Below are 27,015 nucleotides of genomic sequence, written 5' to 3'. Positions count from 1 at the left end.
ATTTAAATTTAATCTTCCTGATTGTAAGTTTAGCACTCTACTCCACCACCTAGCTTATTCTAGAACAGGGGAACCATTCTAAATATGCTGAAAGAGAACTTGTTAGATAAATTGGGATTAAAAAGCTAGGAAGGAATGTTCAATTTGTGCAGAAAACTAAGAGAAACTGCTGAAGGCCATTTTGATGATCAATAGACACAGGATATGTTCCCTACACTGGAGAGACTAAGTATCTAACTAAGGTCTTATTTTCAAGAATGATTAAATTATAGGCTAAAGAAGCAATGGTTATGAATTTTCTTGCCTAAGTAGAAACAGAATGAAATTTTCTAGAATGGATTGGTCTCAGGAGTGTGATTAACCGAGATAAAAGAATAGATGATCATATAATACATTACTAAATTGTCTAAATTCGCAATGCTTATAAGAATAAGTATAAGCTATTGTTCTTTTAAGATCTTATACTTAAAGATAACTAATTCTAACCAGCATAGGCAACAGTAAAATTTGTTTCCCAAATTTAGAATCATCTTAAAATTCCTAATCAAATGTTTTCTCCATTTAGAGTTCAGTATTGAAATAACCAATTCCCAAATTTGATCATTGTTCTTAAATTTAACAGTACTCTTAAAATTAACAAAACAGGCAAACAAATCACACAGAACACAGAACACACCTAGACTGCACAATTACAACATTCAGTAAGAAATTGACATCAAAACCAGGGCCAAATCGTGTCTTAAAAAGACACCCAGATTTATACTCTGGAATGCCCAGAGTTGTGTCAATTGGCACACAGAACCAAATGTGTCTTAGGAGATACTCAGGTAGTGCCAACTATGTGCAGTTCAACACTACTTCTCAGAATTTTAACACCTGTCAGGTGTCCTATTATTCTGAGAACCCAAGTGTTAACACAAGCAAATATCAGACCAGGTGTCTAGGAGACACAAAACCAGAGGGTATTATCCAGCGTCCCGAATAATAACCTTCTCAGAATTCAATGCTCATCATTCCATCAGCTGAGAATCCAAGTGCTAACACAGACAGACAAAAACAAATCAGATTGGACTTACTCTCTCCTGGCCGAAATGAAAGTATCCACTGTCAGTTGTGGCCCCAGGTGGTGAACTGCTCTCTTCCTGGAGCCTCTGAAGGAATCCAGAGGGCTAGCCTTTTCTAAGAAAGAGAAAACCCAGATTCCCCAACTGTTTCCAGGCCCAAAGTGGAGACTTGAAATGTCTCTAACCCCTAGTCCCATTCCCAGTTCCTGATATCTCACTGGAGCCTCCAAAATGTAGTGCTGGAGGAACTGAGCCAGACAGAGATTAGAGACCAATTTAATAGTTAAATGGAGAGATTTACTGGGACCAAATGGATCTTGGTCCCAGGGCTGGACCAGACTATCACCTCAAAGAATCCAGCCCTGAGTACTGGGATGGCAAGATTTTTATAGGATAACAAGAACAATCCTGGATGGGGATAACCTGATAGGGGGAGGCACCTAGGATGACACAATGGAGGGAGGTACTGGAGAGGTTACTGATATTCTAATGATGTCTAAAATGGATAAATCTTTATCCTTTCAAACATTAAGAAGGAACGATTATAACCTAAAGCTATAAAACCTTTATCTCATCAAACATTAAGGGGGAAAGGTCACAACCTGAGGCAGAGTAATTAAATAGGATAATGGAGAAACTGGGTCAGGACATTAAAAGGGAACTGTGGTATATCATACACACACACAAACATATATATATCTTTGCATGTGTGCGTATATATAAATACATGCAAGTACTAGCAAAATGAAATGAGCAATTTGGGAGCAATGAAGGGAATACACCATCCTTTTTTGGCTATATGAAAAGGGTATATTTGAGGGATCATTTAGTTAAATTTATTAAATAGGGAATAACATGATCCAATCTGTGCCTCAATCAGAACAAGATGATAGCTGAGTGAAGGACAGATTGGAATGAGAACAAGGAAGTTATAAGAACTGGAAGTTTATTTCAATGGGTTCTCTTTAAGTCAGAAACATGGTTACTGCTCTCATGCAGTAGTCATTCTATTAAGTTTGGAAAAGAATATGAAAAAAAAAAAGCCCATTCAAAATATATACACACGAATGCATATGCTGATATATGTGTGTATACATAAAAATGCATGTGTATTTATGTATATGCATACATGTATATGCCTTATATATAGATACACATATACATGTAATATGTATATTGGCATATAAAAATATGTATATATAGATTAGACAGATAGATAGATAGATGTGACTATCGACACACACAACATTTTTTTTCCCCATGAAAATTAGCCTCCTTTGAAGTACATTTAAAAGAAACTAATTTAAGTGGACTTGCATTTTGGACCAGATTGAATGGAAAATCCTCATTGACTACAGAAGTCCTAATGGACCATACAACATTAAAGGGAGAACTTTCTCCATGTTATTAGTAAAAGGACCTCTATCTCAACTAATTATACTCAAGGGAAAGACCAGAGAATCTGCGATTAAAAAGGATGAGAATACAACTTTGGATCCCCTGAGAACTTCAGAAAATATTTCTCTAAAGGATATTGGACATTATAGTTCCACTCACATAAGGTTGATCAGATATTTCAGTAACTCTAGTAGCCTCACATGGTACAGTTTCAGCTTCTTTTGCTCTCTGAAGCTTCAAATGAGAACAGAACCAATACGGTGAGGACAGATGGGATCTTTGTCCTTGATTTAGGGGTCAAAAAAGCAATTAAAACAAACTTTGGAAAGGAGAAATGCCATGACTCTTCACTCAAATGTTATTTTAGTTGATATTCCATATCTGAATTGCCAATTTGTTTAGTTAATTAAGCGGATGTTAGACATATGGATGGATTGTTCTCTGCATTTTGAATTACCTATTAGCCAGGTAGATTTGTGTGTGGTAGATTTGAATTTAGAAAAACTGCAACTTGAATTCTTCCTTTAGGATATAGCACCTATGGAACTGAGTATATTTAATTTACTTTCTCTGAGCTTCAATTTCTGATCCATAATATAGGTATAATATCCACAGGATCTCAGAGAGTTTGTTTGAACTGTGAACATGAACTTTGTAAAATATTTTGTAAAATAGTATCAGGTAAATATTAGTTATAATTGTCTATCATACATAAACAGACACTAACTCTAGCTCGGGTTAGATATGCAGATTGTGAAAAATTCACAAAATTTCATCCAAGTGGGATAAGACCCTTTTCCTTTCTCAGAGTTATGGATAAGTGAAATGAATTCCTTTGGATAAAGTGTTTTGAGAAGTCTTTCTATGAACAGGTTGTGTGCCAATAAAATAATGATTATAAGTTATTATTATAATTAATATATAATCACTATCATTGTTAGGTAACAGGAAGCTAGTTAGAGAAATGTCTTTGCAGAAAGAAATTTAAAAGCAGACTGTGACAGAAACTGCTGTGCCTTTCCTGAATCACTTAATTTTGCAGTGCCTAAAATCATTAAGACTATTATTTGTTGATAACACTGAAGTTGTGGGAAAGATTTTCTCTCCTAGTATTGTCCTACTTTGATAAAATCATAAACCTCATCATTAGTAGTAGAGAATGCATGTATGATATGAAATATATGTTATGAGCAAATAATGATTTCCAATATAAATAACAAGGGGAAGTTGGACATTCTCGTTCCAATGCCTTGGCTTTTTGCTTTTTGGTCACTGTGTTTATATAACCTATTATCAAAATTTACATACTCCAAAAATAGAGGGAAAAATAAACTAAATAATCCAAGTTTTTAAAGTAAAATAAGAAAAAGACTACTTAGCGGTATATCTGAGTGTGTTTTTGTGTGTAACGATTAGTGTTAAGTAGAGGAAATACATCAAAATTGAATAATTAAATTAATGAAGTCAAGTGGAGGAGCATAGACTTTATCTATTGGAAATCAAAGTCTTTAAAGCACATTCAGAGCATTGACAACCTAGAGAATGGAAATGTACTTGTGTGTGAAATAGTATCTAGATGCTGAAAGCCTTACTGAAAACTTAAGTTTTAGTCAATTCATAGTATCTAGCAATGCAACTTTTTCAATAAAGGGCCTATTTAGCATCTATAATCTATCTGTATGTATGCATGTATATATATATTTTGCATGGAGATATGTTGGTCATCTTGCAAAAGGGAATTAATCTAGGAAATGTAGTGAGGTGAATATGTATATACATAGGGCAGGTCAGTAGAGGTCCAATTAAATAAATCAACTCAAGAAGGCCCAGTTTGTTCAGTAAGGAATACATTTTCACTTGATGGATTGAATGTGATTGCAGGAGGATGGTCATATTAAGGGTTTTAAAAAATATCCTGATTACCTCTCTAACATGGTAAGTAAGAATCATGGCTTTTCTATGTAATAAAGTGCTTCTATTTCTCCTTCTAGAATTTGGTATCCCCTACTCATGTTATTACAAGATGAATTACAGGAGCCCAGAAGACATGAGAAATTATACCATCATCATGGAATTTTTCCTAATGGAGTTTTCCAGTATCCGAGAGCTGCAGGTCTTGCACGCCATTCTTTTCTTGCTCATATATATTGCAGCCTTGATGGGGAATCTCCTCACTATCACTGCCATTGTCACTGACCCACACCTTCATTCTCCAATGTATTTTTTCCTAAGCAATCTTTCCCTGTCAGATCTTGGCTGCATCTCAGTCACTCTTCCCAAATTCATTGTGAATTCCCTGACAGGCAATCAAGCCATTTCTCTCCTGGGCTGTGCTGCTCAGGTTTTCTTCTATATATTCTTTGCTGCGACAGAGCTTACTTTGCTTGTGGCGATGTCCTATGACCGCTTTGTGGCCATTTGCCACCCCTTACACTATGGGGTCATCATGACACCATTCCGCTGTCTTTGGGTGGCAATTGGTTCATGGGTTTGTTCGTTCATCTATTCAGCTCTACATACAGGAAACATGTTCCGTTTGCCTTTCTCAGGATCCAATATGATCCATCAGTTTTTTTGTGACATCCCTCATGTCTTGAAGGTCTCATCTTCTGAGGTTCGTGATACTGAATATATACTCCTTGCCACCAGTTCCACTGTAGTTTTATTCTGCTTTGTTTTTTTAGTTATATCCTATACTTATATCTTCTCTGCTGTATTTAAAATGCCCTCTGTGGAAGGGCGCCTCAAAGCCTTGTCTACCTGTTCACCTCAACTGATTATCTTTCTTTTATTTGTTCTGGCTGGCATGGTCACAGTCTTAGGTCCCTTATCAGACACTTCCCCAGTACAGAATCTTTTGATTTCAATGACTTACACAATATTGCCTCCATTTATGAATCCTATCATTTATAGTCTGAGGAACATGAAAATCAAGATTGCACTGGGTAGGATTATCAAAACTTTTTTTTTCCCCAAGAAGGAAATGTCCATCTTTGAAACAATTAAAAAGTAGGGGAATGTATAAATAAGACTTCATGTCCAAGATAACAAGATAATTAGTCTAAAATGAAATTAATTTCTTGTTTTGGCTACAAATTAAAAAAAAAAATAAATCACCAAAACATTCAGTTTGGACAATTGTTTTATTTCATCAAAGGAATTGCTTATTTAAAATATTTTCAATTATTTACATCTTGGGGGACCCTATAAATCTATGTGCATTCAATAAATTATTTTGTCATGGATCTGATATGAAGAATTGAAATCAATAAACAAGTTAAAGGAAGATTGAGTTTTCTCATGGGCAACAAAATTTCATTGCATAATCCTGAATTATAATAGAATTCTCTTCCAAGAATAACCTTTCTTCTCAGCTAGATATCTTTAAAGTTACTCTTTTTTGTGTGTGTGCCAGAAAAGACAATTACCAACCTTAGCTTTTTAAACTGTACTTCTATTTCAAAATTCAGTTCAATTGTCACCACCCACCTTCATGGAGCCTTCCTTGATCCCCCATTGAAAACATTCTTTATGAGTGCATTCACTAAACACTTTATTGCATTTCAGTTTTGAGTTTCTCAAGAAAGGATGGAAATTTTTCAAGGAACCTCTAATGAATCATTTCTCCTAGATAAGCTGATAACATTAGAGATCCAGAGGGAGCAACTAACAGAGGCAATGATTTCTTTAAGTCTTATATAAAATGCAAAGTTACTTTCTTACTGATGTTTTTTTAGTTATATCTATGTAAAGATGAGTCCTTCAGATAAACTTAATGGGATTAGAAAGCACTCAACTATTATCCTTTTGTAGCTTTATAAAAAGTGAGATAAAATTATTTTTAAAAATCGTTGGATTGGAACAAAGTTTTCCAAAAGTGAATACTGAAAACTACCTTTACAAGAATTTGGAAAAATAAAATAGTATCAAAAAAAAATCATTGCTTTCAGGAGACAACTTTGAGGAATGTCAGTGAATTCTAGCATTTTAAAAGATATCTAGTAATGAAAGATAAACTCCATTCTTGAGGGAGAATATGGTCTTAGATTCTGAAGATAAAAAACGAGGTACAAGAGAATTTCTCAATTTACCATTTCTTTTATTTTGCTAGTATCCTTTTCTACGAGAACAACTTGCCAAAGATGAAACATCATATATAACAAGAACAGACTGTCATTAAAATTCTGTTAGTGAGGAAGAAATCAACCTTTCCTGTTGGGAGATGAATTAAGGATAGAATCAGGCTTAGGAAACCCTGATGACTGAACTTCCCAAAAGGTACCATGCATCCAGAGGGAACAATAGGAGTATATGCTCAGAAAGTAAGGGTCAAAAGACTATGCTATGATTGAGATGTGGGTCGCCAAGACCAAATGTGTTATCAAACAGTCATGGTTGTTTTAGTATATTTTGTGTGTGCCCATTTTTCCCAATGATGTTGTGATTGTTGAAGAGTGAATCTCAGATTTATGCAAGGGAGATATATGCATCCAGCCAAGTCAAGTCAACCAGTATTAATTATGTATCTAATATAAAATAGATACTATATAAATGTTCATCATAAAAAGAAAAAAAGAAAGAAAAAGAAAGAGAGAGAGAGAGAAAGAGAAAGATAGAGAGAAAGAAAAGAAAAAAAGAAAAGAAAATAAGAAAGAAACAAAGATATGTAGGTACATGTAGGTACAATTATTATCCTGTTTTATGAGTGTAGAAACTAAGGTAGACAGAGATTAAATAACTAACCCAAAATAAAAGCTTAAGTAAGAGTCTAAAACTTGATTTAATTGATTGTAGGTCTAGCATTCTATTCTACCACCTACTTACTCTAGAACAGGGGTACCATTCTAAATATGTTGAAAGAGGATATGTTAGATAAATTGGGATTAAAAAGATAGGAAGGAATCATCAATTTGTGCAGAAAACTAAGAGAAACTGCTGAAGGCCATTTTGATTAGAATGATCAATAGACAGGAGATTTTTCCTACATCTAAGGTTCTAATTAAAGCCTTGTTTTCAAGAATGATAAAATTATAGGCTAAAAAAGCAATGCTTATGAATTTTCTTGCATAAGTAGAAACAGAATGAAATTTTGTAGAATGGATTGGACTCAGGAGTGGGATTAACCAAGATAAAAGAATAGATGATCAGATAACACATTACTAAATTGTCTAGATTCACAATGCTTATAAATCTATCTTAAGAGAAATTTTTGTTATTGTTTTATTTATCATTACTATTTATCATGACTCTAACCCAAATTCTGCCAGTGCTGAAGCGGGAATCTTCAAATAACTTTCCTTTAAATGATGAACCATTAAGAAAGTCAAGGTGACATATCTTAAGTTATCCTTAGTGGCTTCTGAAAGGTAAAATGAGGCAAAAGATATCAGAGCTCTCATGAGGTCAATCAATCATAAAACTTTTATGGAAAACCTCCTTTGTGTGGGATTGGAGGGGGCAATCTTGACTTACATTTGTTTTTCATTGAATGAGAAAAGGATCTCGGCATTATAGACATTGAGTAGACATTCAAATATAAATAAAAATATAGACATTCAAAGACCAGATTTCAACTACATAAGGGACTTAGAAGAGGACTAATTTTAACAATATACAAATGTTTTCAGAGCTAATTCGGTGTGCTTAGAAGATTTGGGGACTTCAAGTGACACTGTCTCTCACAGCTTCCACTCCTTATTGACAGATACTCCTCTCTGTTCAGGAACTAGGACTTAGAAATGGTTATGTGCAATGGAGTTGTCAAACAGTGTTTGGTCCTGCATCCAGGGCTAGCACTGAAGACCCCTATAGTTTCTTTCAGTTGTCAGGTCCATTACCATCTCTGTTCTGGGAACTCCCAAAGTTACTTTTGCTTCTGTCATCACCAGCAAGTCCTACCACTGATATTTTATCTACATGCTCTCTGGGTCAGCTTCCACCCCATACCATAAGTGTCTTTTTCCAAACTCCACTGATGTTTTAATATGGAAGACTGCCTCACTTTGACCTCTTGTCAGCTCTGCCAGTCTAGAATTTGATTGGAGGCATTATTTTAAATTTGTTTCCCAGGAAATGATAGGAAGGCTCAGCTGAGTGCTTTCTCTATTGCACTATCTTGGTTCTGCTCTTGTAAGTCTCTGGACTTCCTTTTCAGGAATAAAAATCTCCTTCAAATTCTTTTGTCCAAGGGTTTGATTTAACTTACTTCAGTATTTAGAGGTGGTAAAAGTCAATAGGCTGTAAGGGAAGAAAAGAATTAACTATGCTTTACTCATTGGTTATCTCCTTTGTATTTATGTATTTATTGTGTATATTATATATTTATATATGTATAAATATGTGTAAATAACAGTGTATACACACATAATATATTTATTTTATGTAGCCAAAAATGTTTGGATTTTTTTGGGGGGTGACAAATACGTCATGTCATTTCATTCATATCTGTATGTGTTACTAAAGAAATGATAGTAGGTAGAATTTTGGTCAAAGTATATGTATGTGTGTATATGTATTATATATGTGCATATATATACATATACATACACACATTTTTTATATATATATACATTTGTGTGTGTGTGTATGTATATAAATACATGCAAGTACTAGTAAAATGAAATGAGCAATTTGGGAGCAATGAAGGGAATGAATCTACCATCCTTTTTTGGCTATATGAAAAGGGTATATTTGAGGGATCATTAAGTTAAGTTTATTTAAATAAGGAATAACAGATCCAATCTGTGCCTCAGTCAGAACAAGACAATAGCTGAGTGAAGGACAAATTGGAACAAGAACAAGGAAGGTATAAGAATTGGAAGTTTATTTCACTGGGTTCTCTTTAAGTCAGAAACATGGTTACTGCTCTCATGCAGTAGTCATTCTATTAAGTTTGGGAAAGAATATGAAAAAAAAAAAAACCCATTCAAAAAGTATATACACACGAATGCATATGCTGATATATGTGTGTATACATAAAAATGCATGCGTATTTATGTATATGCATACATGTATATGCCTTATATATAGATACATATATACATGTAGTATGTATATTGGCATATAAAAACATGCATATATACATTATAGATAGACAGATAGATGTGACTATCGACACACACAACATTTTTTCCCATGAAAATCAGTCTTCTTTGAAGTACATTTAAAAGAAACCAATTTAAGTGGACTTGCATTTTGGACCAGATTGAATAGAAAATCCTCATTGACTACAAAAGTCCTAATGGACCATACAACCTTAAAGGAAGAACTTTCTCCATGTTATTAGTAAAAGGACCTCTATCTTAACTAATTATACTCAAGGGAAAGACCAGAGAATCTGTGGTTAAAAAGGATGAGAATATAACTTTGGATCCCCTGGGAATTTCAGAAAATATTTCTCTAAAGGATATTGGACATTATAGTTCCACTCACATAAGGTTGGTCAAATATTTCAGAAAATCTAGTAGCCTCACATGGTACAGTTTCAGCTCCTTTTGCTCTCTGAAGCTTCAAATGAGAACAGAACCAATACGGTAAGGACAGATGGGATCTTTGTCCTTGATTTAGGGGTAAAAAAAACAATTAAAACAAACTTTGGAAAGGAGAAATGCCATGACTCTTCACTCAAATGTTATTTTAGTTGATATTCCATATCTGAATTGCCAATTTGTTTAGTTAATTAAGTGGATGTTAGAAGTATGGCTGGATTATTCTCTGCATTTTGAATTACCTATTAGCTAGTCATTATGTTGTGGTAGATTTGAATTTAGAAAAACTGCAACTTGAATTCTTCCTTTAGGATATAGAACTTGTGTAATTGAGTATATTTAATTTACCCTTTCTGAGCTTCAATTTCTGATCCATAATAATATCTATAGGATCTCAGAGAGTTTGAACTATAAACATAATCTTTGTAAAATATTTTGCAAAATAGTGTCAGGTAAATATTAGCTATTATTGGCTATCATATATAAATAGACACTAACTCTAGCTCAGGTTAGATATATATATTATGAGAAATTTACAAAATTTCCTCAAAGTAGGATAAAATCTACTCTTTCCCTTTCTCAGGGTTATGGATAATTGAAATGAATTCCTTTGGATAAAGTGTTTTGAGAAGTCTTTAACAGGTTGTATGTCAATAAAATAATGACTATAAGTTATTATTATAATTAATATAATCATTATAGTTTTTAGGTAACAGGAAACTAGTTAGAGAAATGTCTTTGTAGAAAGAAATTCAAAAGCAGACTGTGACAGAAACTGCTGTGCCTTTCCTAAATCACTTAACTTTGCAGTGCCTAAAACCATTAAGACTATTATTTGTTGATAACACTGAAGTTGCAGGAAAGATTTTCTCTCCTAGTATTATCCTACTTTGATAAAATCATAGACCTCATCATTAGTATTAGAGAATGCATGTATGATATGAAATATATGTTATGAGCAAATAATGATTTCCAATATAAATAACAAGGGAAAGTTGGATAGTCTCATTCCAATGCCTTGGCTTTTTGCTTTTTGGTCACTGTGTTTATATAACCTATTATCAAAATTTACATACTCCAAAAATAGAGGGAGAAATAAACTAAATAATCCAAGTTTTTAAAGTAAAATAAGAAAAAGGCTACTTAATGGTATATCTGAGTGTGTTTTTGGGTATAGGGATTAGTGTTAAGAAAATGAATACATCAAAAATGAATAATTTAATTAAGTCAGGTGGAAGAACATAGATTTGAGGTAGCTAGACTTTATCTATTGGAAATCAAAGTCTTTAAAGCACATTCAGAGCATTGACAACCTAGAGAATGGAAATGTACTTGTGTGTGAAATAGTATCTAGATGCTGAAAGCCTTACTGAAAACTTAAGTTTTAGTCAATTCACAGTATCTAGCAATGCAACTTTTTCAATAAAGGGCCTATTTAGCATCTATAATCTATCTGTATGTATGCATGCATATACATATTTTGCATTGGGATATGTTGGTCATCTTGCAAAAGGGAATTAATCTAGGAAATGAGGTCCAATTAATTAAATCAACTCAAGAAAGCCCAGTTTGTTCAGTGAGGAATACATTTTCACTTGATGGATTGAATGTGATTGCAAGAGGATGGTCATATTAAGGTTTAAAACTATCTTTATTGCCTCTCTAACATGGTAAGTAAGAATCATGACTTTTCTATGTAATAAAGTGCTTCTATTCTCTCCTTCTAGAATTTCTTATCCCTTACTCATGTTATTACAAGATGAATTACAAGAGCCCAGAAGACATGAGCAATTGTACCATCATCATGGAATTCTTCCTTTTGGAGTTTTCCAACATCCGAGAGCTGCAGGTCTTGCATGCTATTCTTTTCTTGCTCATATACATTGCAGCCGTGATGGGGAATCTCCTCACTATCACTGCCATTGTCACTGACCCACACCTTCACTCTCCAATGTATTTTTTTCTGAGCAATCTTTCCCTGTCAGATCTTGGCTGCATCTCAGTCACTCTTCCCAAATTCATTGTGAATTCCCTGACAGGCAATCAAGCCATTTCTCTCCTGGGCTGTGCTGCTCAGGTTTTCTTCTTTCTCTTCTTTGCAGCAATAGAATTTGCTTTGCTTGTGGCGATGTCCTATGACCGCTTTGTGGCCATTTGCCACCCCTTGCACTATGGGGTCACCATGACACCATTCCGCTGTCTTTGGGCGGTAGCTGGTTCATGGATTAGTTCGTTCATCTATTCAGCTCTACACACAGGGAACATGTTCCGTCTGCCTTTCTCAGGATCCAATATGATCCATCAATTTTTTTGTGACATCCCTCATGTCTTGAAGGTCTCATCTTCTGAAGTTCGTGATACTGAGTATATACTCCTTGCCACCAGTTCCACTGTAGTTTTACTCTGCTTTGTTTTTTTAGTTACATCCTATACTTATATCTTCTCTGCCGTATTTAAAATGCCCTCTGTGGAAGGACGCCTCAAAGCCTTGTCTACCTGTTCCCCTCAACTGATTATCTTTCTCTTATTTGTTCTGTCTGGCATGGTCACAGTCTTAGGTCCCTTATCAGACACTTCCCCAGTGCAGAATCTTTTGATTTCAATGACTTACACAATATTGCCTCCATTTATGAATCCTATCATTTATAGTTTGAGGAACATGAAAATCAAGATAGCACTGGGTAGGATTATCAAAACTTTTTTTTTTTCCAAGCAGGAAATGTCCATCTTTGAAACAATAAAAAGTAAGAGAATGTATGAATAAGATTTCATGTCCAAGATAACAAGATAATTAGTCTGAAATGAAATTAATTTCTTGTTTTGTCTACAAATTAAAAAAAAATAAATCACCAAAACATTCAGCTTGGACAATTGTTTTATTTCATCAAAGGAATTGCTTATTTAAAATATTTTCAATTATTTACATCTTGGGGGACCCTATAAATCAATGTGCATTTAATAAATTATTTTGCCATGGATCTGATACAAAGAATTGAAATCAATAAACAAGTTAAAGGAAGATTGAGTTTTCTCATGGGCAACAAAATTTCATTGCATAATCCTGAATTATAATAGAAGAATTCTCTTCCAAGAATAACCTTTGATTTCTCAGCTAGATATCTTTAAAGTTACTCTTTTTTGTGTGTGTGCCAGAAAAGACAATTATCAACCTTAGCTTTTTAAACTGTGCTTCTATTTCAAAATTCAGTTCAATTGTCACCACCCACCTTCATGGAGCCTTCCATGATCCCCCATCGAAAACATTCTTTATGAGTGTATTTACTAAACACTTTATTGCATTTCAGTTTTGAGTTTCTGAAGAAAGGATGGACATTTTTCAAGGGACCCCTAATGAATGGATTTCTCCTAGATAAGCTGATAACATTAGAGATCCAGAGGGAGCAATTAACAGAGGCAATGATTTCTTTAAGTCTTATACAAAATGCAAAGTTACTTTCTTACTGTTTTCATTTAGGTAAAGATGAGTCCTTCAGATAAAGTTAATGGGATTAGAAAGCACTCAACTATTATCCTTTTGTGGCTTTATAAAAAGTGAGATAAAATTCGTGATACTGAGCATGTACTCCTTGCCACCATTTCCACTGTAGTTTTACTCTGCTTTGTTTTTTTAGTTACATCCTATACTTATATCTTCTCTGCCATATTTAAAATGCCCTCTATGGAAGGGCGCCTCAAAGCCTTGTCTACCTGTTCCCCTCAACTGATTATCTTTCTCATAAGATAATCATGTTTCCTTTTCCTCATAACTGGGGCAACCAGGTAAGGTATACACCTTTTCCTTAGGTAAAGGTGGATAAATTAAAGGGACCTTAACAGACTCTTGATTCTTATAGTCTCTTTCTTTTCTTCATACTGACATTCTACCTCAAACATCCTTGTTGTTGTAAATCTTCAGGATATCCCATACACACTTCAGCTTAAAAGTAAGATAACAACAGAGAGTGATTTGCAATCCTTTACTTCCTTGACCCTTAAAGTGTTCTGTGATACACAGTGCAGGACTGTGAGAACCCACTCTGTTTTTATTTGCAAATCCCTATTAACCCTATATGAGTTGTCTAGGTTTCAACATATAGTGATAGTAAAAAAAAAAATAATACACAATATACACAAATAGACTTGTATATATGTGCATGTATGTATGTATATGTAAAATTATTCTGTATATACATTTACTTATCATTTCTTTCTCTGGATACAGCTAGTATTTTTTGTCATATGTCCTTTATAGTCAATTTGTGCATGCTGTATTATTGTGTTTGCAAAGTATTTTACAAATGACATCTCATTGGATTCTCATACCCACCATGGAAGGTAGGTCTTAATATTATTATAGCTATTTTAAAGATGAGAAAAATGAGACCATTGGAAGTTAGGGGTATAGTTGAGGATCCTACAATTAATAATTGTTGAGACTGGATTTAAATTCAGTTCTTGCTAACTTCAAGTGCACTGTTTACTTGTTTCCTCAAGTGTAAAAAGAGCAGAAGAGGCAAACTGCAAACTGCAGCAAACAGGGTTGAGTGACTTCATGACCCCAGTTGGGGTTTTCTTGGCAAACATACTATGGTACTTTGCCATTTCCTTCTTTGGGTAATTTTGCAGATAAGGAAACTGAGGCAAAGAGGAAGAAGCGATTTGTCCAGTGTCACACAGCTAGGAAGTGTCATCAAGATGAGTCTTCCTGACTCCAAGCCCAGCACTCTATTTACTATGTCAACTATGTCATGGCTGAAAACAACTTAACAATAGCAGGATGTGGAAGAATTAAGGATATTAAGGATCCTTGACTTTGGGCAGAGGTTTATGTCACTATGCTCAAGAAAAACATACTCCTTAAGAAGTAAAGGAATATGAAAAACTGTGTAAGTAAAAAGGTACATAATTCATTTAAACCCTTTGTGTGTTATACAAATGTAATACACACAGTGAAATGAGTGTGTGTATATTTACATATTTAACACATAAACATATTTGTATATTTGTGTAACCCAAGTCTTACTTGGACTCAATTATTTTTATTGTAATAGATCAAATGGTTTGTGCCTACAGGAGTCAAAGGCAAGACTTGGGGAAAGCTCAGGAGGAAGGAGAGGTTCTACAACCACTTTGGAGATTTTGGGCTTTCAAATTTGAGAAAAAAAAAACAAACTGGATGATATCAATTCCACTTCAAGTTACTAAAGGGAAAATAGAAAAGAATCTTTATGTTCTCAAAAGTTTATAGCAGCCATCCTTGTGGTGGCAAAGAACTGAAAATTGCAGGAATGCCCATCAATTGGAGAATGGCTGAACCAATTGTGATATATGATTGTGAAATATACCACTACGCTCTGAGAAATGATGGGTTCAATCATTTTAGAAAACACATGCTCAAAAACAAATGAAGATAAAATGAGCAGAAGCAAGATTACATTATATAATAGTAACAACAATGTTGTTTTAAGAATGACTTTGAACAGTTGAGTCATTTTGTCTATTAAAAATACACAAATTTAAACAAATAATTTAAAAAATAGTCAAATTGACTATAAAGGATACACACACATGTGTGTCTATGTGGCTGTATATGTGTGCCATCTTTAAGCTGGGGTGGAGGAAAGAAAAAAAAAGAAATTTACTTGATAGTTTTTTGTATATTTGAAAGGAATAGCAAGTTGTGCATAGTAGATTTGGGGTTTCATACACAATCATCTTTTTATTGTACTCTGTTACTAAAATGGTTGTTTTATTCCATAAATTAAAAATAAAATTTAAAAAATTAAAAAAGAAAAAGATTTCCAAATAGAAAATTTAAGACCTGTTATTGTTAAACTATGAAAAAAAGATTTTAAGAATAGTTGCCTAATAGGAAGAAGAGAATATCATAAAAGAATTTTAGGAAAAAACTTTTGCATAATTGCTGGATGGGACTGAAAAATCAATGTCATGTTTTAGGAAGCTCAAGGCCTATGTGCATTTCTTTTACTTAGCAACAGGAAAAACTGATTAGAACACAGTGAACAGGGTACTGAGCCTGAAATCAGGAAAATGTGTTTTCAAATCCAATGGCAGACATGTTACTAGCTTTGTGGCCCTGGCCTCTTTGTGATACTTAAACTTTGTCTCCCTCAGGTCATCCTTCTGCAAAATGAGCATAGCAATAATATATTATTATTATTTTTACTTGCTATTTATATTAATCTTTTTGATGTCTTAGTTCCCATTAAATATTCTGAATATAGAATGATATATGAGATATCATGAAGTAATAAATAGAGAAATGGTGTCAGAACTAAGAAGAGCTACATTCAAGTCCAACTTCTAATTTTTGCTAATTGTGTGTCTGTGGGATAGTCCCTCATTCTTATAGTGTAAAGACAGGTAATATTTATGTGACTCTATGATTTGTAAAAAGCCTTTACATTTCATTTCATTTTCACAATAACTATGACACATCTTGCTATTATTTTTACTATTTTATAGATACGGAAAGTGAGGCAGATAACAAAGCCATTAAAATATTGAATTACTGAAGTGGCTTCATCATTAAATAATTTATCACCTGAAGATGAATCTGACAGGAATAAACCTCTCAGAATTTAGCTGGGGCTATGCCAGAGACAGCAAGTTTAATCTATTGATAGTATTCTGCTCAAAGTCCTTTTTTTGGGGGGGGTAGATCTTAGGAGAGTTTGTGCTTCACCAGCTCCAAGACTTTTTCTGTATATAATTAAAAGGCATTTTGAAAATACAGTGGAAAGCTTTGAGAGTCACAGTGACAATTAAAATGAAAGGGAGGGTTCAGGCAAGAATGTGCTGGGGGCCTCCCTGAAATACACACTGACCCATTGGCAAGAGGCAATTTCCTCCAATGATTTCAAATACACAAAATATTCATGTAAATGACAATACTAGACAACATTTATATAGTACTTTATATATGTTAATCTCAGCTGATTCTCACAGTAGCTCTGTGAAGTAGGTCTTATAATTATTCCCATTTACCACAGAGAAAATCAAGGCTGAAACAAATTTGATTCGTACCAAGTCCCACATTAAGGTGAAAGGATTTGAGATTTGTTCTTACCAGAGTCCAAGTCCAGTGATTTATCTACTGTATCCCTATAGACCTCAGATGGTTTAATTGACCTGTTTGGGAAGTTTAAATGAGAAAAATAAACTGAAATCAATAAAATTACAGTAGGACATCAATATTGTTAATATATGGTTTCCTGTATCAATGTGAGGATTAACTTGACCAGGATTAACAAGACAGCAGAGATCCTTATGGGAAATTATTTTTCTTTTTTAAATAGAGTTTGACATTCATGATCTAAAAAAAAAACAAAAACAGTTAACTAAATAATTAACTGGCCTGGGGAGCTGCCACATTATTTATCCTTTTATTTATAAAGCATTAAGCATCTACTGTGTATCAGTCATTGTGCTAAGGGTTGTACAACTATTATCTCATCTACTCTTTATAACAATCTCTATTTTACAGTTTAGAAAACTGAGGCAGACCAAGTCAGGATCACTTAGGTAGTAAATGTCCAAGCCCACATTTGAACTCAGCACTTTGAGCCTAGCACTCTATTCACTGAATTATTTAAGTAATTAGGAGGATTTGAATGAGGTTTACTTGTAGAAATTGCCTGTGTGAAATTAGAGAGCCTAAGATGCTGGTCAGCACCATGGAAAGTGGAGCCTGGAAAGTGTTGTTCCTTGAGGAAAATCACTGACTTAGCTGCCTGTCACAGATATAATTACACAAGATCTGACCAGTGGGGACAGCTACCTCAAGGAGTTCTCTGTAGCTAGAGCCACCATGTAGGGAGTTACTGAAGAGGTAACACCCCAGGCTGATGTTGGGCAACAAATGGAGATTCTTGGTGATCTTTTCTATGGCACTGGGCTTCCCTTAGGCTATCTTACCTCAATTTACTTTATATGGCCAACATACTGAGCCCAAATGGTTGCTGGCTGTCAGATAACAGTCTGTTGGTCAGTGATAAGAGGGTTTCTGAGACAAATGAGCAACAATAATGAGGTACTTAAGGTGGGCACAGACAAAATTGGATGCCCACCATTTAACGTAGAGACATTTCTGGCCTAAAAACACATCTGGAAGATTCTCCCAGCCCTACCCAGAGAATTATGGGCCCTGCACTTGTGCACAAAGGCAGAACCAGATCACTCTTCAATGGCCATAAATTGGTATATCAGTAACATGAAGTACCTGGTTTCTCTAATTATTCCCTACAAATTTATCTTCTTGCTCCTGGTTTTTTGCTGACATCATTTAATTTAATTGACTTGGAGATAGGTCTACGCCTGATAGCTCACAACATTCATCTGAATCCCTAACATTTTGAGGTCCCCTTGAAATCCCAAAATCTCTTTTCAAAGTTAAATTTTTTTCAATAAGTTCTCATGTGTTATGTCTGGGGCCTGAAGCTCTTCTTCAAAGTGGTTACTCTATTCCTAAAAACTTTCCATGATGACAAAGTCCTTCTTAAAATGAAAATTAACTTTGAATTATAGAGGTCTTCTAAAGAGGGCAGTTTGCAATAGGACTAATATCCTTATTATTATTAGTTTTTTCATTGCTATATCGCACCACTGACTCATATTCAACTTGTGGTCCAATAAAATCTCCTGATTTTTTTTCTTGATATGTATCTGTTTAACCATAATTTTTCTCTCATGTCCTTGAGAATGACTGTTTATAAAACTTAAAATGTGATCTTTTATATTTATCCCTCTTAAATTTCAAAATAATTTCTTTGGTCCAAAGATTTAGATTAGTGGAAGAAATACGTTATTTTTCCAAGGCTCAAAACTTAGAACTTAAAAGTTCATTCTCACTGTCACTCTTAGTGGGCATAGGCAGGAGGCCAGATTCCCTGTCCCTTAGGCTCTCATCAGATACAGGGACCTCAATCAGAGAATGAATTGCTTGGAAAACCTGCCTTGCCCCGGGGCTCTGCACCTGGGTCTTTAGCAATAAGTAGAACATTTGCTTGCTCGGAAATATGCTTCCAAATATACTTCTTATCTCCTGGGATTTGGCTAATTTCACAAGTTGTGAGAAGACCATAACATCCATTGACCCCTCCTGAGAATGAGACTGGAGTTGCAGGGAGGAGGGAGCTCCCAGGATTGTACTCTTGTCAACAAGCAGGCTTCTCTGGTGATTATGGATTGCCAGAAATTGCATCAGATCAGGGCCTGGGCAAGGTAACAAGGTCAGAAAGTGTGATCATCTGTGACAGGGCCTGGCCCCTCAGGCTCCCAAACCAGGTGGCTTTTAAAACTTTCTATCCCCCATCTATTCTATCTCAGTGCTTTCCCTGTAGTAAAAATAGTTATTGAGTGAACAGTGGCTAATATTAATAATAAAAAGTTAACATTTACATATTTATTTACATATATGCAACTTATTTCATTTTTAAGACAACCCTGTGAAGTAGATAGCATTATTACTGTATTGTGAAGATGAAGAAAATGAGGATGAAAAACATTAAATGAACAGTACTAATATTCATAATAAAAGTTAACATTTATATATTTATTTACATATATGACAACTCACTTCATTCTTAAACCAATTCTGTGAAGTAGATAGCATTATTATTACTGTTTTGAAGATGAAGAAAATGAGAATGAAAATCATTGAAAATGAGGATGAAAAGCATTAAATGCCTTGCCCAGGGCTTCCTAGCTAATATCTCAGCCAGTCCACAATTTCCTAATTCCTACCAGAGCTCTACCCACTATGCTCCCAATTTGCCTAATTAAATAGGAATTTAATTTAATATAATATTTTAATATAAATCACTTCTTTCACAAAAAACCACAGTCTCAGAGCAGAACATACCAGCAGATAGATTCATGGGATGAATTAAGTAAATCAAGGAAGAGTTGAGTTATTCCACAACTACTTCTTTGGAAAGTGTGTCTCTTCAAATTATCTTCCTGCCCACAATGTGTGTGTAAGCATGAATATATTGATATATAGTTAATGGGAAATACATGTTAGAGGTGGTTCCAGAGCAAGAGCACTTGAAAGAAGAGTCACTTATTTCCATTAAATGATTCAAGTAATTTTGGCCCCTGAAAGTACAAGAATAAACCATATATGATGCCTTCCTCATACTGTTTGCCATGTATATGAGTTGAGTAGATAATTTTACTCATGTAAATGACTTCTTATTTATAAATAACTTTCTCATATATACATATATGTACACATATCCATATACATATATATTTGCTTCCTGTCTCCTCGTTTAGAATGTAATCTCTTTGGAGACAGGGACAATGGAGAGCCTCTTTTTTTTAATCCCTAGCGCTTAGCACTGTTCCTGGCACATAGTAGGGCTTAATAAATGCCTATTGCCTAAAATAAAAAGTGCAAGAAGGATAATAACTAACCTTTTACTTTGACTTCATATTTGTAGAACATTTCCCTTCCCCCAGTACCAGGAGACAGAAGTTTAATTATTATTAGTCTCATTTTACAGAGTTGAAAGCTGATTCTTTGACTCAAAATGACTTTTGCATTCATGACCACATAAATAACAGAAATGCAATTTGAACTCATGATTTCAGGCTCTAAACCCTTATATCACATTGCCTCTGAAAATATGGCCTGTGTCAGAGAAAAAAGAGCTACTATCTGATTAAGAAGGGAAATATTATGAAAGTCTGGTAGAAGATCATAATTTGAATTTGGCTTTGGAAAATAGATATTTTTAAAAACTTGGCCTTGAAGTATAAGTGGTAAAAACTATAAAGGAAAGCCATTACAAGAATCAATAATAGTGGGAGCAAAGATTGGGAAAAGATCACATAATTGGGTTTGTACTAACTAAGATTCAATGAGATACAAATTTAACTTGCAGTAGAACTGAATGAGCATTTTTGATAACAGAGAAAACAGTTTAATCTTTACAACAGAGAAACCAATATTTAATATTTAATGGAGAATAACTAGCCATATTTTGGCTAGAGTAGGATTACTATGATTATTCTTTAAAAAAAAAATTTACAAGGTCCATGTAAGACACATAGGAAAGAAGAAGTCTTTGTGAGCAATGTGATCCAGAGAAGGTTAAAGTCACCCTGGAGAAAGATTGTTAAAATTGGTTGTTAGGAATTATCCTATGAACCATAGTTCAGAGCTATGGGAGAGCAGGGAGAGGCAAAATATTACAAGAGCAGTCATGAGGTTGGATTTAAGCAGGGAAAGCAGCCCATCAAGGAGGACATAGTCAACCTGACTGCATCATTGCTGAGTAGGAAATCATCCTCTAAGTTAGCAAATTATGATTAAAGAAAGAACAGATTTATTTTGTGGTAGCCCTGAAATCTCTTCCTCAGTCAATTCCTGAGAAATCATGACTTCAGGCCTCTTCCTCTCGCTAGACCTCTGACTATCTCTGCAGACCAGAGATCAGTGCGATCTTTAATTGAGGATTGTAATTAGAGTCTATTTTTAGTGTTTGTCTTTTTTTCTGCTCTCTATTTATTTTGACTGTTATCCAATTTTATTTATATGGATGTGCTCTATAGTGGAATGAGGCTTTCCTTTTTGTTTACAGAAATGAGCAAGAAACAAAATAGGGGTCTACCAGTTGGGGCTTAGGATGGAATATTTTGTGCCATATGAAATGAAGAGTATGACAGATTTAGTGACATATACTGAGAAGTATGAACTTCTGAAGTGGGACATTTAAAAAAATCACAAAACTATTTACATCACAACCATAATAACATTGAGAAAGCAAGTTTTAAAGGCTTTGTAACTCTGATCAAGATAGCAATCAGTAGTAACTTCAGAAGACTGAGGATGGAGAAAAGATCAGAAATAGGTGAGGGGCTAGAGAGCAAGAAAGTGGGATAAGAATTCAGGACAGGCCCATCATTTGCACTTTTGTTTGGCTATCCACATTTGTTACAAGAAAGGCTTCTATTTGCATATTGGGGGAGAGGGGTAAGATAAGTTGTCAGATATAAATAAGATTTTTTAAAGCATAAATAAAATATTTTAATTGTACTGAAGTAAATGAAAAGGGACATAAAATGCTATTTCAATATAAATATTTAAAACTATATGATTATGTATCTAATATATGAGATTATATACATATACACATTTCTATATATAGATAAGGTATTATATATATGCATGTCTATAACTACTTCTACCTGTGCATATATATGTATCTATATATGTGTAAAAATACATATATATGAATATATATATCCATATAGATAGAACTATATATAGACATAGGTTTAGGAGCATTGGTATATATGAGGCATTTGGTAGCATTGTGGATAGATTTCTGGGCCTAGAGTTAGGATCACTAGAGCTCAAGTTACACTTACTAGATGGATAATCCTAGCTAAATCATTTTATTTCTATTTCCTCAGTTTCTTCAACTGTAAAATGTAAATAATGATAGCATCTACCTTCTAGGATTAGTATAAATTTGAAATAAGATAATATTTGTTAAAATTACTTAGCACAGTACTTAGCATATGGTAGAAGCTATATAAACACATCTATGTATGTATATACACAGAGATCTAAACAGCTATGCTATATATAGATATAGATATAGATATGGGTGCATGTAAATTTATATGTATATAATTGTGTATATATAAATCATATATATATAATCATATAAACACATTTGTATTTGAATAAATAGGTGTTTTGATGTTGGATTTCACATTCATGTAAACATAAACATATATATGTGTGTGTGTATGTATAGATAGAGGTATAGAGAGATATGTGTAGCTAAAATTTCTCCTTCCTAATCAGATGCTCTAACTCTTCCCTTGCAAAGTCAAAATAATGTTCAATGGTCACATTATTAGTATAGGAATTGAATAAACAATATGGATTTCATCTTGTGATAATTTTGGAGTTAACCCAGTTCTGGAGTAGAACCCAGTTCTACTCAATTATGGTTCTAATCAAATTTCTATCTTGTGACAAAACTTTTTTAAATTATGGGAATCCTGAGAAAACTTTATTGCTTTGTTAGAACCTAGCCCCATGGTTGAGAAGGTGGACCACTTCTCTCTGACCCTTAGAAATCTTAACTATAGAACTGTATTATATTGACCAGAAAGCCTATCAGATCTGAAGACTGAGACAAGGAGTTCTCTCACAATTATGTATCTTAAGCAACCTCTAGATCTTAATTGAAAACTGGCCCCTTATTGATCAATCAATTCCTTTGATTGAATATAGTTTCATGGGGGGAATGAGACATATCCTTTTCTGATTCTAAGGAACTGCATCTGTTTGTTCTCTAACCCCACTAGCTTGGAAGTTTGTAAACTTTTCTACAATTAGAGATCAAATGACTTAATTTGTATCATGGCTGTACCTTATTAATTGTTTTCTTTTAATTAATTGGTCTAATTTGATTAATTGTTCTTAATATACAAAAAATCTGTTTCACTCTATATTCAGTACCTTTAGACTGACTAGATAGTTGAGTGACCTGTTTATCAAACTTATTTTGTAAATAAACTCACCACTTCTCATGTTCTTCTCCCTCTTGCTCTTGAAGGCAAAGGCATTGGAAAACATTTGTCCATGTTTATCTCAAACCTACACCACATTTCACATTACTGCTAATTTTCACTGCTGAATTTTAGTCATCAGTGCCCAGAAGATTTCCTATTTACTCTCCTTCAGCCCTTCAACATACACTGTGAGTCACTGAAACATCTTCATCCAAACCTGATTGGTCAGATAGAGAGGCTAAAGGTAAATGCTAAGATATCACCAAAAGAATCTGGCTCAGTAGATATTAAATGGAAAAACTGTCCAGTATATATATTGGTGTTTTAGTTTTTATTTGTAGACAACACATTAAAACAACACATTAAACTACTGATGTCATTTTTAGGGTAGTTGTATCATTACTTGGGCATGCAAGACCTGAGTCATACATTCTCTTACTTTTTAATTGTTTCAAAGACAGACATTTCCTTCTTGGGAAAAAAGGTAGTTTTGATTATCCTGGCCAGTGCAACCTTGATTTGCATATTTCTCAGACTATAAATAATAGGATTCATAAATGGAGGCAAAATTGTGTAAGTCATTGAAATCAAAAGATTCTGCACCGAGGAAGTGTCTGAAGCATGACCAAAAACACTGAACATGCCAGCAAGAAGGAATAAGAGAAAGATAATCAGTTGAGGTGAACATGTAGACAAAGCTTTGTGACGCCCCTCCACAGAGGGCATTTTAAATACAGTGGAGAAGATATAAGTATAGGATATGATTAAAAAAACAAAGCAGAATAAAATTAAAATGGAACTGGTGGCAAGGAGTATATACTCAGTATTACGAACCTCAGGAGATGAGACCTTCAAGACATGAGGGATGTCACAAAAAAACTGATGGATCACATTGGATCCTGAGAAAGGCAGACGGAACATGTTCCCTGTGTGTGCAGCTGAATAGATGAGCCCACTGAGCCATGAACCAATTGCCGCCCAAAGACAGCGGAATGGTGTCATGGTGACTCCATAGTGTAAAGGGTGGGAAATGGCCACAAAGCGGTCATAGGACATCGCCACAAGCAAAAAAATTTCTGTTGCAACAAAGAAGATAAGGAAGAAAACCTGAGCAGCACAACCCAGGAGAGAAATGGCTCGATTGCCTGTCAGAGAATTCACAATGAATTTGGGAAGAGTGACTGAGATGCAACCAAGATCCAACAGGGAAAGGTTGCTCAGAAAAAAATACATTGGAGAGTGAAGGTGTGGGTCGGTGACAATGGCACTGACAGTGAGGAGATTCCCCAGCAGGGCTGCAACGTATATGACCAAAAAAAGAATAGCGTGCAAGACCTGCAGCTCTCGGATGCTGGAATACTCCATAAGGAAGAATTCCATGATGATGGTACAATTGCTCATGTCTTCTGGGGTCCCGTAATTCATCCTGTAACAATATGGGTAGAGGTTACCAAATTTTAGAAAGAGAGAACAGAAGCACTTTATTACATAGAAAAGTCATGAATTTCAATCTATTTTACTCATCAGGTTAGAGAGGCAATCAGACCATTTTAAAAAGCTCATGATGTGACCATTCTCCTGCAATCCCATTCAGTTCATAAAGTGAAAATATACATCTCACTTTGCAAATTAGGCCTTCTTGAATTGACTTAATAGGACCTCTGCTCCTGACCTGCCATATGCATACACACACACCCTACAATCCCAAGACTGATTCTTTTTTGCAAGATACTAGCATAACCTGATATAAAACATCTATTTGCATACATAGATACAGGTAGATCATAGATGACTGGCTAGATGGATGACAGACAATTTGATTACTTTGTATTGTCAGACACACTGTGCTGACTACAACTTTAGTTTTCGTTGATCTGATTTCAGGCACCTTGACACTATTCCATGCACATCTGCATTTCCATTCTTTAGGGTGTCAAAGCTCTGTTGTCTATTTCAGCCTCTTAGAAAGATGGGACCTTCCCATTATGTCTATTGAATGGGCAGAAGTTCCTTAAAGCTCCATAACTGAAGAACTGGAGTCCTGGAAGACATCATTTGGAGGGAACTTTCAAATTGAATCACAAGATTATTGACTCAGAGTTGCATGGGATTTTAGAGGTCATAGGTCCAACTCCTTTAATTAAAAGGCAGCTTAAAGAGATATCACATTATCTTGGGTTGGTACAGATAATGTGTTGCAAAACCACTTTGTAATGCCAGATCTTCAGAAAGCAAATGTAGCAAGCTTTCCCTTTGAGCTGCTCAAAAATATAGCCCTAATTAGTAAAAAGATTTAAATCTTTTAACTTTTCTCTTGAGAATTATTAGGATGGGGACTAGGAAAAGCATGCAAAAAAAAAAACCTTTGCAAACTTTAAGGAGCTTATTTATATATTTATTATAGTACATTGTATTACCATATATATATGTATATTTATGTATATATATGTATTTATTTATTATAGTACATTGTATTACCACATATATATATATAATTATATAAATATATAATAATGTATTATATATATATATATATATATAATTATATATATAATATATATATAATATAAATCCACTATCCTCTGTGGTCTACTAGTAATCTCTAACGATTTGCTGTAAAGACTTTTGTTTCTAATAGATTTACAATATTGCTATCACATTCATTCATCATCCTGACATTAATTTAATCAATTTGATCATATTAACTTTTTTAAGTAACATAAATGACCACATTACTGCTATAATACACTTTTTCCTATCTTACCTTAACAGCTTGGCTTATTTTATTTATTTCCCCCTAATTTTGGAGCATATGATTTTTACTGACAGGAGATATATATGTTCCAATCAGAGAGTCAAAAGTCCAATGCATTAAAAAAGAGAGAACTTTTGACTGTCCCTTATCACTGAGGATGGAAATCATTGTCTTATTGTTCAGATAGATAGATGGATGGATGGATAGAAACTTGATATGCTATATGTATTTCTTTATAATAATATTTAATGATATTTGTGATTTTGTCAAATTTGGAAAATACTAGGAAAGAAAATCTCTTCTTCAACTTCAGTAGTATCAACTAATAATAGTCTTAATTTTCTCAAGTTTTGCAAAGTAAAGTGATTTTAGGAGTGGCACAACAAACAGTTTCCCTCATAGTCTGGGTTTGAATCCAATCATTCAGACAGGGTTATTTCTCTAGCTAATTTTATGCTTCCTGAATGATAGTGATAATAATGATTATAATGATAATATAATAGCAGTTATTTTATTTGCATAAAATGCATTCATAAAAAGTTAGACTTTTCAAAACACTTTATCCAAAGGAACTCATTCACAGTGTACTTACCCATAAGGTAAGAGTAGATCTTATCCCATTTAATTCATACTGTTTAACCCACTCTGTACACCTGAAGTTACCTGAACTATAGGTGGTGTCTGTTTATATGGAATACAACAAAAATAATAACAAATAATTAATTAATTATTACTTGTAGTTATTAATAAT

General features: G+C 34.1%; 3 protein-coding genes across 3 annotated transcripts; 2 read left to right on the top strand and 1 right to left on the bottom strand.

The window, feature by feature from the left end:
- Positions 1–4,467: 4,467 nt before the first annotated feature.
- On the top strand, positions 4,468–5,475 carry LOC127541660 (olfactory receptor 14I1-like). The gene has a single exon (XM_051966878.1). It carries the CDS (start codon positions 4,486–4,488, stop codon positions 5,473–5,475), a length of 990 nt encoding a protein of 329 aa, XP_051822838.1. The 5' UTR covers positions 4,468–4,485.
- A 6,257-nt stretch (positions 5,476–11,732) lies between these two features.
- LOC127541659 (olfactory receptor 14I1-like) lies at positions 11,733–12,713 on the top strand. Its single transcript, XM_051966877.1, has one exon. The coding sequence runs from the start codon at positions 11,733–11,735 to the stop codon at positions 12,711–12,713; it is 981 nt and encodes a 326-aa protein (XP_051822837.1).
- Positions 12,714–23,944: 11,231 nt separating this feature from the next.
- LOC127541658 (olfactory receptor 14I1-like) lies at positions 23,945–24,910 on the bottom strand. The gene has a single exon (XM_051966876.1). The coding sequence runs from the start codon at positions 24,908–24,910 to the stop codon at positions 23,945–23,947; it is 966 nt and encodes a 321-aa protein (XP_051822836.1).
- Between the last annotated feature and the right edge of the window lie 2,105 nt (positions 24,911–27,015).

Source organism: Antechinus flavipes, chromosome 6 (assembly GCF_016432865.1).
Source record: "Antechinus flavipes isolate AdamAnt ecotype Samford, QLD, Australia chromosome 6, AdamAnt_v2, whole genome shotgun sequence".
Taxonomy (NCBI): Eukaryota; Metazoa; Chordata; class Mammalia; order Dasyuromorphia; family Dasyuridae; genus Antechinus; species Antechinus flavipes.
This window is presented reverse-complemented; position numbering and strand designations above follow the sequence as displayed.

Excerpts from the sequence above, each read along its gene's own strand:
- LOC127541660 (XM_051966878.1), top strand. The coding sequence starts at position 4,486 with ATGAATTACAGGAGCCCAGAAGACATGAGAAATTATACCATCATCATG.
- LOC127541659 (XM_051966877.1), top strand. The coding sequence starts at position 11,733 with ATGAGCAATTGTACCATCATCATGGAATTCTTCCTTTTGGAGTTTTCC.
- LOC127541658 (XM_051966876.1), bottom strand. The coding sequence starts at position 24,910 with ATGAGCAATTGTACCATCATCATGGAATTCTTCCTTATGGAGTATTCC.